This window comes from Labrus mixtus, chromosome 3, assembly GCF_963584025.1.
Source record: "Labrus mixtus chromosome 3, fLabMix1.1, whole genome shotgun sequence".
In the NCBI taxonomy this organism is placed as follows: Eukaryota; Metazoa; Chordata; class Actinopteri; order Labriformes; family Labridae; genus Labrus; species Labrus mixtus.
Genome location: NC_083614.1, coordinates 31,198,167 through 31,211,613, shown reverse-complemented (window position 1 = coordinate 31,211,613; position 13,447 = coordinate 31,198,167). Strand labels below are relative to the sequence as shown.

General features: G+C 39.4%; 1 protein-coding gene across 1 annotated transcript in view; it reads right to left on the bottom strand.

Moving 5' to 3' along the window:
* cachd1 (cache domain containing 1) overlaps positions 1-13,447 on the bottom strand; it is a 97,402-nt gene that overhangs the window by 17,042 nt on the left and 66,913 nt on the right. Inside the window, exons 10-16 of the mRNA XM_061034957.1 lie at positions 12,379-12,528; positions 8,268-8,391; positions 8,023-8,140; positions 4,873-5,041; positions 4,569-4,711; positions 3,367-3,548; positions 2,091-2,201 (exon numbers count right to left, since the gene is read on the bottom strand). Of these exons, the coding sequence (XP_060890940.1) occupies positions 2,091-2,201; positions 3,367-3,548; positions 4,569-4,711; positions 4,873-5,041; positions 8,023-8,140; positions 8,268-8,391; positions 12,379-12,528 (997 nt within the window). The remainder of the gene's footprint in view (positions 1-2,090; positions 2,202-3,366; positions 3,549-4,568; positions 4,712-4,872; positions 5,042-8,022; positions 8,141-8,267; positions 8,392-12,378; positions 12,529-13,447) is intronic.

Here is a 13,447-nt window from a genome sequence, read left to right as displayed (position 1 = left end):
TACTTGAAGATAACCGAAGCCAGACCATTTGGAGGAGGGGTATTCTGTCACTCATAAAATAGACCTGAAGCAAACATGGTCAATGGTCTCTTTAAGCCTCTTTCGAATCTTTGTCCTCTGAGACAGAGCGCTCTGCTAAAACGACTTCCGGGCTGAGAGCCTGACAGCTCACAGTGAAGTCTTGGCTGTTGATGACGTTGATATCTAATGCTGATCCAATACTGAAAATTGTGAAATATATAGCTAAGCTAATGTTCTGCTACTCTAACCTTGGTGTTTTTTTTTGGTTTATTTAAACAATCTACACAGTTGTCACTTAAAAAGTCATTTTAAAGTTTTTACAGCTCTTTTTTTCCTGATTGTAACGTTTACTTTTTGATATAGTTTTTTCTTGACTGTAAATACAGAAGCCAAATGTATTTTCATTGTATCTTTGTATAGTGAAAATAATGTTGGTCCTGAGTCCAGTGTTGGGCTCGTTACTGAAAAAAAGGAATATATTACTCATTACTCGTTATAAAAGTAATATAATAACTTTACTTCTTACTCCCTGCCAACAGTAATATGTTACACTACTCGTTATATTACTTTAAGTATCAAACCTCACGTTTCATTAGTTATTTTTTGCTTGTAGCGGTCCACGATTAAAATCCAGTCTTGGTTGTTCTGTAGGCTTTGTAGGGCTACAGCTATCCTCAGCTAGCCGCAGAGGGCTCGTTGGAGGGGTTTATCTACACAAGCTTCATGTTGTTGTAAGAAGGTTTGAGGTCGTGTTTTTTTGCAGCAGAAAGAGACCTAGTACCGGGACACAATTTACATCTGACAACAATGTTCTTGTCATCTTTCCTCTCGAGAAAACTAAAGTAATAGAAATATTTCCAGCCGCTGAATGTAAACATGAGCGCTTCCGTCTTCCAAGCCAACCAGGGTTGCCAGGTATGTATGACAACAATTGACAAAATAAGCCCAATGGCCAAAAAAAACTACCTGTGGGAGCACCTAAAGTGAAGCCCAATTCTGCAGGAAAACTGCAAACCTTGCTGCTCGGCTGACGTGCGCGATGAAATGAATGTGGGGATTGTTGCATTTTAAATCAGAAGTGGGGTAATAACAACAACAGTAAGGTAGTAACGACTTCTTTTTTGCGTGAGTAACTGTAATATTATTACTGGAATTTCATTAGTAATTCGTTACACTACTCGTTACTAGTAAAAGTAATATTATTACTGTAACACGTTACTAGTAATGCGTTACTGCCCAACACTGATCCTGATTCACATTCTTCAGATTCTGTCAGCTGATAATTCAAGTGCCAAGGTATAAAAAAAATATTTTTGGTCAACTGTGGGCACTGACACGTCATCACTTTTTACCATGATATGGTGAAGCTGTTACCCATTCATATAATGCAGTGAAACATTAGCATTTAGTCAGAGTAGTGTTTACGGCCAACTAGAAAATGTATGTCCGATCAAGCTTCTTTGTAAGCTGTCTTTGGTCTCTACCAACACCAGAGATGAAGACTTTGGCCTTTTGTGGCTTAGTGCCCAATTACTAAATGTTGCTAGCTGGTGGCCTTAGCAGACAAACTTAGCCACTAGCTTGTTCACCGGCTAGATGCTAACTCTGTCTGCTGAGTTGTAACTCAAATACTGGATAGTATCACACGTGTTGTTTCCCATAACAACGGTTGTCTAACTCAGCAAAGTTAGTTACACTGCTATATCAAATTTAAGTTTGCTAGCATTAGCCTACATTAGCCACCTTTAGCTAAGGGTCATATATTTGACTAAAATGTTCCATTGCAGTTTAGAACAAAGGGAATTTCACCAGGACAGGGTCATTCTTTATGCTGACGACTTTAGTTAATATTTGAATGAAAAGAAAATTCACATGTTCACTGTCACCAAGTCCTTTTTTGTTAAGCTTTCTATATATATATATATATATATATATACATATATATATATATATATACATATATATACATATATATATATATATGTTTCTACTTAATTGGAATTAGTTGCATTTGGTTTGATGACGTGCAGTAGTGATATCAAAACTGATGAAATAACTCATATTCCTACCTGGAGGCATGGATGGTGTGGCTGATGGTGACAACGTAGCCAGCTCCGCCCACATCCAGGTACGGTCCCGTGAAGGTGACGAGGCCAGGGTTAGCCACAGCATGCTGGTACCTACACAACGCATCACACAGGTGGAGGGTTATTTCATTCAAGTGGCTATTGTTATTTTTTCCTGGTTGGCTTGATTGAGTACTTTTATACTTTAGTTCTGTAAGTCAAGAACCAACAACCGTTTTTTTTCCACTGACTGCTGATGTGATTTAAGTTGTACCTGTCTATCCCACATATGACCCATCATTTAGTTTGATTAGCGTTCATCAGTGTTGTTGTTCTGCAGACAGCACTTAATAGACTTTGTTTAAAAAAGCGGCTAAATTAATAAATTACAATTATTATGAATACATATTTGGTAGGGAAAGCAGAGAATTGCTGGCGTCTTTGATTCAGGCTTTATAGTACACAAACAAACTGCGGATATTTTCATAGTTGCATATTGTTTGGATCAATAAAAATGACCAGAAGTTATACCTCAGGTTTCACTGATTTAACAAAATGCTATTTCAACCAGATTATCTGCTCATACAATGTAAATAAAAAAAAAAAAACAAGAAAAAACCTACAGCTAGATGTATGAAAACGATCAGTCAGAACACCAGCATTAAAACTTTAGATTTCATAATTATGAATTAATTTTGCTTTGATCAATTTACTCAGCCTGGCGTCTTCATTATACAGGAGATTGAAAGAAAGAATGAAAGAAAGAAGGACTGACATGTTGAAACATCCTCTTTCCATGACCTGATGTTTAAACATTTTGCAATATATGTAATTTTTTAAAATCATCACAAAAAACTCAGTCAAGAAGTCACATAGCCCCACACGTTTAGCTGAAAAACAACAAATCAAATGCCAAAAAATTAAACTTTTTTTAAACATTGCATATAAAAAAAAGGTCCATATGAAGTACATTTTTCAAACAGTATTTGTCTGACACTCAGGTAACTATGACAACTCATTAAAACTCAACAGTCTGATAATAAAAGCTTCATACAGCTCAGTACAGACGGGTGAGCATGTGCCTGCAATTTGCACACATACCGATTCCCTTTAACTCTTACCTAGCCAGCACTTTAAAGCTTCTTCTACAGCCCTAACACACACACACACACACACACACACACACACACACACACACACACACACAACACACACACAACACACACACACACACACACACACACACCCCTTCCCTCACACCCTCCTAAGTAAGCCTCACCATTGTCTGCGGGTCGGGTCGAAGGCTTTGTCCATCAGTGATCCTGGGTAAATCCGAAGCACCCCACTGGGCGTTGCTATGTAACGCCGCACAATGTAGCAGTTGAGGCTACTCATTTCCATTAGTGTCATCCACTCATCCGTGACGTGACTGGTCGCCATAACCTCGTTCCTGACAGAGGACTGCAGAGGGGAGAAGGGATAGAGGGAGAGAGAGAGAGAGAGAGAGAGAGAAAAACAGAGAGAGTGAGAGAGAGAGAGGGAGAGAAAGAGAGAAAGAGAGAGAGAAAGAAAGAGAGAGAGAGAGGGAGAGGGAGAGAGAGAGAGAAAGAAAGAGAGAGAGGGAGAGAGAGAGAAAGAAAGAGAGAGAGAGAGGGAGAGAGCGAGAGAGAGAAAGAGAGAGAGACAGATAGAGAGAGAGAGAGAAAGAGAGAGAGATAGAATAAAGAGGATCAAGAGCGGGAAGGATGAGGTAAACAAGAAGGTGAGAAAGAAGTTAAGAAAGTATAAAAAAAAAGTTTGAGTTTTAATCTGAAGTTTGGCTGAAATGAAAGTTTGCTTAAACTTTGGCACTTCGACTCTAACCTCAATCAATTCAGACATTAAAAGGGACTCAAGCCAATTCAAACACACCTTCACTTAATTGTTCTGTATTGCTGCCAAAAGAAGATAAATATTGTTTCAAGATCAACTTTGAAAGCATGATCAGGAAAAAACACAAAAAGGAACGCTTGGAAAACCAGTACTCAGGGATCCTGAAAAATCACATCTCAGTTCCATTTTCAGCAAAGCTTCTACATCTGAAAGGGGGTGATGAGGTCACTGGAGGGGGGGGGCTTTAAGACTAGCCTGGGAATCAGAGCTGGGACTGGAGCTTTAGAGTTCAAACTCTAACCCCCTACTCTCCCTCCCCTCCAGGACAGGAATGCACACAAGACTGCCAAAATCACGTGGTAGTTTTGTCCTCTTCTTAAAGATGCAGAACTTCATTTATCTTAAGTGTGAATTGAAGCTGTCGGACAAGTTTGATGCCAGATAGTGGCATTTAATAAGTATATACTAACACTTCCACTATCGACCTAGTGAAATATAAAAATGGCTTGCTGTGTTCCATATGTTGCTAAGGTAAACTATATTAACACTGTGTGCTCCTGCAGCTTGGTTTTAGCCGTTAGCTGCGTCCATGTTCCCGTGCATGTGTACCTTCAGGCCTGGGTTGGCGATGAGCCTGGTGTTATCACTCAGGTAGGCGGTGTAGTGCTCCACCATGCGCTTTGTTTCTGGCTGACTGAGGTGCTCATAGGGAGAAGAGAAACTACCAGCTGCCAACATCACTGTGGGGGACTCTGGGAAAGGAGAAAGGGGGACAAGTCAGGGATGCTAATCAGTATTTTTAGAGCTGACTATGGGTAAAAAAAAAAAAAAAAAAAGCTTGCAGACTCATTTATTACTTTGAAGTTAAATATATATAAGTTCAGTGCTGTGGGGTTTGGGTTTTTTTTCTTACCGACTGTGGCGAGCTGTTTGAAGTGCAGACAGGAGCTGGGCTGACCCAGCAGGTCTAAGCGATGGTACAGCAGCTTGGAGCTGGGAGCTGTGTTCAGGTTCTTCAGCTGCTTCACCGGGATTTCCGGCTGCACGTACACGATGCACAGGATGAACGACGTGTCCTGAACCTAGAACAGAACCGACAGGAGTGAAGGATTAAGCCTCGAGAAGTTCAATATTTTAGTTAAATTGAATCAGATTTAATCAAAGACATTTCCTATAAGCGGCTGAAAAACATAATATTAACTGCATGTATTTGACTGACGTGTCGTGATTGCTTTAATGGAGTTACAAAGAGTGGATAAAAGGTTCAGGAGCGACCGAGACAGACGGTAAAATGCATTGACCAGACGAGTACAACAAGGTTGTATGTAGACTAATTGGATATAAAGGTTAAGGGGAAATAATGTGTGTGTGTGTGTGTGTGTGTGAGAGAGAGAGGAGTACTGAGGTGTGAAGGCCTTCCTGGTTAAACCTGTACCTCTTCTTTTAAAAGAGACATTTTCACTTTCAGTTGGAACATTACTCGCTGTCTTTCCTTCTTATTCCTGCTTCTCTTGACTTTCTCTCAGTAGCTTAAAGCTGAGTTTCCACCTAAAGTTCTCAGAACTTTTAGTCCCTGGGTCTACTTTTCAAAGGACTACAAAGTGATCTCCGTCCATTGTTAGGGTTTGTGTTTCAGTTAAGGTATTAAGTCGCGTAATAAGGCAAATTTGTCAGCTGACATTTTAAAGAATCTTCTGAAAGCTGCAAGTGTCAGACACTTGCACTACACAATATTGTAAGTTGACATAAGTTATGTGTTTCCCTGCACGCATAAAGCGAGAGAGAGAGACTGCAGATTTACACCGCCTCTCCCTCCCTCCCTCTCTCTCTTAGTGTTTAGTTTCAGTCATAACAACCAGTGTTTCATGTGCTGCAGAAATCTTCCAGAAAAAATATCTAGTCTGGCTTAACAACTGTTTCCTTATCGATGATGCTACAAACACTACAAAGGCCTTATCCTAAAAATCTGAAACGTTGTTATTGAACCATGCAGAAGTTGGACAAGACTCCGGAGACTTCCATCACTCAAGAGGAAATAGGAGAACATCCCCTCTACTCCCAGTTTTACAAACACATTTTTTACATGCATTGTGGTTACACAAGCACAATGATGACAGACTGAACCAATTATTAACCCCCCGAAAACACAAATGGCATTGGGAAAACAGACTGCCCCCCCTTGGGTTTTGCTCCCTGGCCATTTGAACCATTTTTCTGGCTCTGGAAAATTCATTTGAAAAACAGAGACGGCTGCCAAACTCATGGCAAAAGGTGACGTGATTGAACTTGACCAGCTGTCAAATGTCAAAAGCTTTTTAAAAATATTCAAAGTGAAAAGCTTGAATTAAGTGTGATATGTCTAGTCCTGCCAAAACTCTGAATGTCACAGCAAAAAAAGGCTCAATATGGGGGTGATGTTATTTGTTCTGTGGCCATTTATTCCTAAAACATGACACGTCAGGCTCTGAGAGGAAAACGCAGATTTCAAAGGACAGACACTTCCTGGGTGTGGAAGCTCTTGGTTTCTTATTACACCTCTTACGACACCACAGCTAATTAAAAGTGATGGAGGTTGGTGACATCACGCCTGGAGACATCAATCTCTTAACAGCTTAAAAACAGTGATTCAAATAATGATAACGAGCTGTGAAATGGAATAGGGATACACAGGGAGGGTACATGAGTCACTCTTTTTCCAACCACAACATTGGAATAATTGCACCCGAAGCCAAAGATTGTAATTCATGATGACTATACAACTCATCAATCCTTCCTCTTACTATTTATTGACACATCTCACACTGATTACTGCTCTACCTCCTAGTCCCTGGTTTTCTCTCTGTGGGAGACTTTTTAAGAATAAGTTAGAAAAGGATGATGTTAGGTGTACTATAAACAGACTTTTACCATGTTTTGTTTTTTTAACCCAAACACAAATGTAATTTTCGCTTTGTTGTTTACATGCGAGCATGGTCACTAAAGTGTTTCTTTTTTCTCAGCGTTTTGCATCTTAGGAAAATTCAGCCAACAGAATGATTCCTCGACATAAAAACGTCCTCTGTTTCTAAATCGAATCAAACGCTCAAACCAACCCCAAAACCCCGGCTGCAGTCAACTACCGCTAAAACATAATCATGACACAAACTCTCACCTCACAACATTCTTCAACATCAACATATTCAACACATACCATCTACACTGCTCAACTCCTCAACTCTCTTCTACCTCTCAAGTCCCCTTTACAAAGCACCTTCTCTCCCTCCCCTTCTCTCTTTCACTTCTTGCATCCTTTCTTAGGTACTTCAAATAGTTTTGTAGTTTTGCTGGTTCTAGTCTGATGTGTGTCTATTGATGTCTTAGTATTTTGCTGTCTTTATTTTTTTACTGTGTTTTGGAGTTGTTGTGCCTCATTTGTTATGTATATGTCACCAGTTTGTCACTCTATTGCACCTAATAAAAACTAATAAACTAAATAAATAAAAAACCTGCCTCTGTTTCTGACTCTCAATGTAAGGAGAATCTAAAAAAAAATCACAGGCTTTCTTATCAAGTGTCCACAAGATTCACTCAAACATTTAAACAGGCCTATTTGAGTCCCTGCATTCGTCTTGTATGTAACAACAGCTTGCATTACATCAGCATGGTGTTTACACTGAATATTCTGACTACATTTTTGTCAAAACTGCAGCTCAGCTGATCTAATTTGAAAATCTATTTTTTAAAATCTATATTGTGGTATCTATCTATTTTTTTTGAACATTTTTATTATTTATTTAAATTGTACTGTGTTCACTTTTTGTTTGCAATCTTTGCTCTTTGCTGCTGTAACACTGTAAATTTCCCCGTTGTGGGATAAATAAAGGATTATCTTATCTTTGTTTTAGTATAATTTCAGTTCCGTCTTAATCCGTTTTTCACTTCTTGTTTGACTCAGTTTTTAATGAAAGTTTGCTTATTTGTCTGAGTTTAGAAGTATCACACATTAAGAGGACAGTCCGTTACTCAGTCTAGATCGAGGGCAAAGTTAAGGTTAAATGTGATCACATGTCAGACTGTGACGTACCAGTTTCCAGGCGTAGCTGACGTTGTACGTGTCTTTGGTGTTGTCCCGGAGTCGGTTGGTGTGCCAGGACAGAGAGGAGTTGACGGGCACAGCGATGACCTGACTGCCCAGAGGGAGTCTGCACCAAACACACAACAACATGAAGAACAACTCAACATGCACAGGACTGAAATCATTCTTGTTTTAAATGATGAGCGACACATTTTTTTTAAAAATTCCTACAGGTGTCCCTCGTCTTTTCTTACCCGAGGATGTTGTGTCGGACAGCGGGGAACCCTGGGATATTCTCGTAGTGGATGATGTCAGTGTGCAGCGGGGGCTCTGTCATCAGGTAGGGTCGTGTCAGAGACGGGTGCATCAGCGTGTAACCTAGAGAGTCCAACATCAACATCATTAATTACTCAAAAACAGCACTTTAAGGTGCATCCGTTTTACAATTACACATGCTATAAATCACTATTTGAACATTATTCAATCCACTCTCTGCAAGTTAACATTTAAACCTGTCTTTGAAATCAACATATCATACAGCACAGCACACAGCTCTGTTCTGTTTGTCGACTCATTTTGAAGAAGGCTGAAAAAAAACTGTTGATTCAAAAGGACACAATAAGTTAGCATCGCCCATAGTAGCTACAGTTTGATGCAACCAGTGATACAAGGATTTACTGCCACAAGAGGACACATTACTGAATTAACTTTTGCAAATTTGCTAAGACTCTTCTCAAGTTAAAGGCTTTATATGCGATTTTTTTCATCCAGCAGATGTCGCCCTTGAGCACCAGCATGAAACCAAAACAACTCGCGCTGCATTGTTGTGTTAGCATGCTAATGCTAGCGATCTTTATGATGCTCGTATCTTCACACTGCATGTAAATTTACCTGAAATGAGCGTGATCTAGAAACACAGTTAAGCAGTGAGTACAGTATGTTATTCTTCTTTTCTCTAGTCCCTCAATTAAACAACTTTTATACACGAGGGGAGGAGTCAGCCGGCCGTCCGGGCGATGTAAACAAAGTGAAGATAGGACTCTGAAAACTCTGAAAACATCACAGACAGTGGGACTCGGGTGTTACACCCATTGTAGACAGTCATGACTCACAGAGTTATTTTCAGAGGATATACTTGATTTATATTATATTTAAGTGTAAAAAATCACATATAAAGACTTTAAAGAGAGGAAATGTTACCACCACATTTTTATTGAGTGCTATGAACAAACTCCAATGCATGAAGGAAAGATATTACATTTTAAAATTTAAGAAACGCAAATATTTCCCCTGCCTGATATTTAGCAAAGTAAAATCTAATATTTTTGATTCAGAAAGTATTTCCCATTAAGAAAGAGGGTGACAATTTCTGGAAAAAAATATTAAGGAAGGAATTTGGTCTTCTTTTCTTAAAAACATTAAACGGGAATCCAAAAGAATATCTATATTTTTGTAATGCTGCGCTGTAATTGCATTGAACATTCTGCACACATTGTGTCGCTATGGATCCAAAATCTTAAATTCCACAGAGAAAAACAAGAGCATGTCCTCAACAAAAGCAGCTGAGAAAACGTCTTACAAACTCGTGTATTCATAAAGTCACAGGATCAATGTGTAGAAAATCATTCCAATACTCTGAGGTGTTATTTGAAATTCCAGGCCTCTTGTCAGTGCTGTATTTAACTAATTATATTTACCCAGACTGTAATTGGCAGCAGACTATTTGTATGGCGGCTAATAACTTTAATGAGAGTCATTTGTCAGTGTTTACCGAGTTGCTGCACTAATAACCGTGGCACGGTAATAAGCTCTAATTTGATGGCATATTTATTACAATAACAAACATTTAGGGGGTTTAAAAAGGAAACTTGTTCAATGGCACCGCGGTGGAGCAAAAAAAAAAAAAATCACACAGCTGCAAAACAAATCACGAGGAATAATTAGGTTTACTGTGAAAAATTCAGCTGTTAAACACTTCAGGTGAGTAAACATCAGAGAGTCTCCTCTTGTCTTCTTCTCTTCACACAACCTTCTACATCAACACCTCAGCTCACCTCACTTGATAAATATAAAATTCTAAGCTTTGACAATTACATTTTTTATACTGATGTCTGCTTAGTGTATAAGATAATCCATGATGCTGCTCCCCCACCATTGAAAAGCTTTGTGAAACTTCACTCTGAGCTGATAAGCAGGTCTTCAAGGTCTGCCTCTAACGGAGATTGCAGTATTCCTAAACGTGGCTCCGCTTTAGCACAATCTGTTTTTTTCTTTTAAAGACATTAAAGAATGGAATAGTCTTCCAACTAGTCTTAAACTTTGCACAAACTTCTGCACTTTCACCCGGGAAGTCAAAAAATGGATTTTAAGTAACCAGTCAGCATTAATGTGTCATCTTGACAACCTTTTAGATCTCTCAGGGAAACTAATGTTTTAATATCTGTAAATTGTCTTTCTTATCTTGTATGAAATCGAGAGCTTTCTTTCAAATATATAAAAAATGAATGTGTTGAAATGTAGTGCTGTCGTACTACAGAGACGCCCTGGACTACAATTCTTGATTTTCAAATATAGGAGATATATTTGTTGGGTGAAAACCCCGGCAAAAAACGTTTTGCAAAATAATCGACATTTACCAGGACTCACTTTGCAATCTGACAGCTCCTGTGAGGAGATTTGATCTGGTTATGAAACATACTAACATTTATAATTCAATTAATTATGTATAGGTTAAGCAAACAAGATCATCAGTAACAAGATTGATTATTGATATATGTCTAGCTTATTAATGCCTGAAACAGCTGCTGGTAAGGTGTCAGACGAGGTGATCAATTGCATGCGGCAAAAAAAAACATGCTGTTTCTACATTTCCCCCAGCAAAGATTCTCAATGAGTGACACTTTTTTTCAGTTTTCTTCCTTGGCAGGAGGAAAAAAAGAAAAAAAGCTGCAATGTTCTTGCAAGCCAATATTACCAAATATGAGTAATCAGTAGTTATACTGTCATCCAGCAAAACTCTGTCCAAAAGTGCCAATGCTGTCCAGACCTACTACGAGCACAAATCACCTGCTGTACAGTACCAGTGGTTTAGTCAAAACCCCCCTCAGCTGAGGCCAAAACAAACCAAGAGCGGACATGAGTGCTACCCGCCCTGCAATGTGGCAGCGCGCTGAGCCGAGGCTAAACTGAGACTGTAATGCCAAAGAAGTGCCAGAGCTACAGAGAAGATGCCAATTAAGTCTAATAAGGCGTAATGCCGGTGGAGGAAGTTCAGAAAGACAAAATAAAGTGTAATTGTGCTTGTATGAGAAACAAAAACATGGAAATAAACTCCACTTAGCATTTGGAGAGTTTTCTCTATAGGCCTGTGACTTATAAAGATTGATACCTCTGGAGTTTGTTGAAGTCATAGAGTTAGGGATGGGCAACTTTGGTCACAGCAAGGGCCACATTCATTTAATTCTCACCACCAGAGGGCCAAATTGTAGCACACAAAAATGATTACAGTCGATTATGTCTCAAATTTAAAGGCTTAATATTTGATTTTTCACACTTAAATATAATATAAATCAAGTATATCCTCCCACTGTCTGTGATGTTTTCAGAGTTTTCAGAGTCCTATCTTCACTTTGTTTACATCGCCTGGACGGCCGGCTGACTCCTCCCCTCGAGTATAAAAGTTGTTTAATTGAGGGACTAGAGAAAAGAAGAATAACATACTGTACTCACTGCTTAACTGTGTTTCTAGATCACGCTCATTTCAGGTAAATTTACATGCAGTGTGAAGATACGAGCAGAATAAAGATCGCTAGCATTAGCATGCTAACACAACAATGCAGCGCAAGTTGTTTTGGTTTCATGCTGGTGCTCAAGGGCGACATCTGCTGGATGAAAAAATCGCATATAAAGCCTTTAACTCAACATATACCAGTAATCAAATATTGTTATGGACATATTTCTGGTTTTCATGATTTCATGGCAGATTTTTGTCATGTTTTCTTCATGTTTCCAATTAATTGACCTGAGGGCCACGTTGGATGTTGATGGGGGCCGCATGTGGCCCCTGGGCCGCCAGTTGCACACCCATGTCATGAACCATGTTGAATCATAACATTCCCTGATTGTTGCTTGTTTTGTTACTGGCCCAGTAAGAGGCAGTACGACTGATTGGTTAAGCTGTGTTTGTTGTATAACCGAGCAGAGCATTAGTGCACATGGAGAACACTGTATTTAGAGAACAGGCAGTCAGGACCACAGGATGGAAAAGACACTATTTCCTGCCTGCTGATTCGTCCGTGATCAACATGAGAGTGTGCATGTGTAGGGGAGAGCTCTACCATCTCTCCTGTCTCTGTGTGGACTGACCTTTGTTGTCAATGAGGAAGGTGTAGGAAGCCAGCGAGTCTTGGTAGTAGGTGACATCCTCCAAAATGTAGGCCAGGTTCACATCCACCCCAACCACGCCCAGGAGCAGGTTACCAAAATAACAAGGCCGGCTCACAGTCATAATAAACCCTGGAGAAAGAAAGAACAAAGAATCTGACTCATGCAACACCTGGGGTTTGTTTGATACACTTAGCTTTTCTGTTTTGAGCTCTTTTAGCACAGCTCATTCCATTGTTATCTGTGTGCGGAGTATAAAACTGTTCAATCAAATAAAGGGAAGACCAATACTTCTCTCATGTCGGTACAATATATATCAACCTCGAGCCACTTGGCAATTCGCTTAGCCTGATGTAGAACTAACAGCATCCAAAGATCATGAATATCAAGTTATGTTGCGATTAATTTGTCTCCTTTGGCAAAAGTTCCAGCATGTTAAAGAACAGCTTTAATGTTTTGAAATTTGTGTTTCCAGAGCTTCTAAATAGTCAACTTTAGAAGTGCTGGAAGGCTGATCTTACTTTCATACAGAGCTGTGTTAGCTGCTCCTTGTTTCCAGTCTTTAAGCTACGCTAATCGTTGCATACCTCTCGCTTTGTGTGAAACCGAAAATGTGAGAGTTGTGTCAGATTTCTCTTCTTACTCATTGGCTAAGATGAGTTAGTTATGGAATAAGGGGGGTGGGAAAACTACTCCAAGTTTTTTTGTGATTGCAATTGCTAGTAATTGATAATCTCTGAACACTGCAGGAGATTTCCCCGTGGACTGGAGACTTTTGGAGGTACTCAGAAACCCAGATCCAAATGAAGTCAGAGAGATTTTACCCCACTTATGGTCCCTGTTAGAGCAGTGTTACTTAATGAATATTTCTGATTGATCTAGTGATTGCAGCTTTCAGAAGACTATTTCACATGCCAGCAGACTATTTTGCATCATCTTTAAGGGTCTTTAGATCTTCATGGAAATGTTGAGAAAAACATGCTGGAGGAACCGTTCTATCCCTTTCGAAATAACTAGCTTAAAAATGTTGGTGAATGTGAAGCTTTTCAGT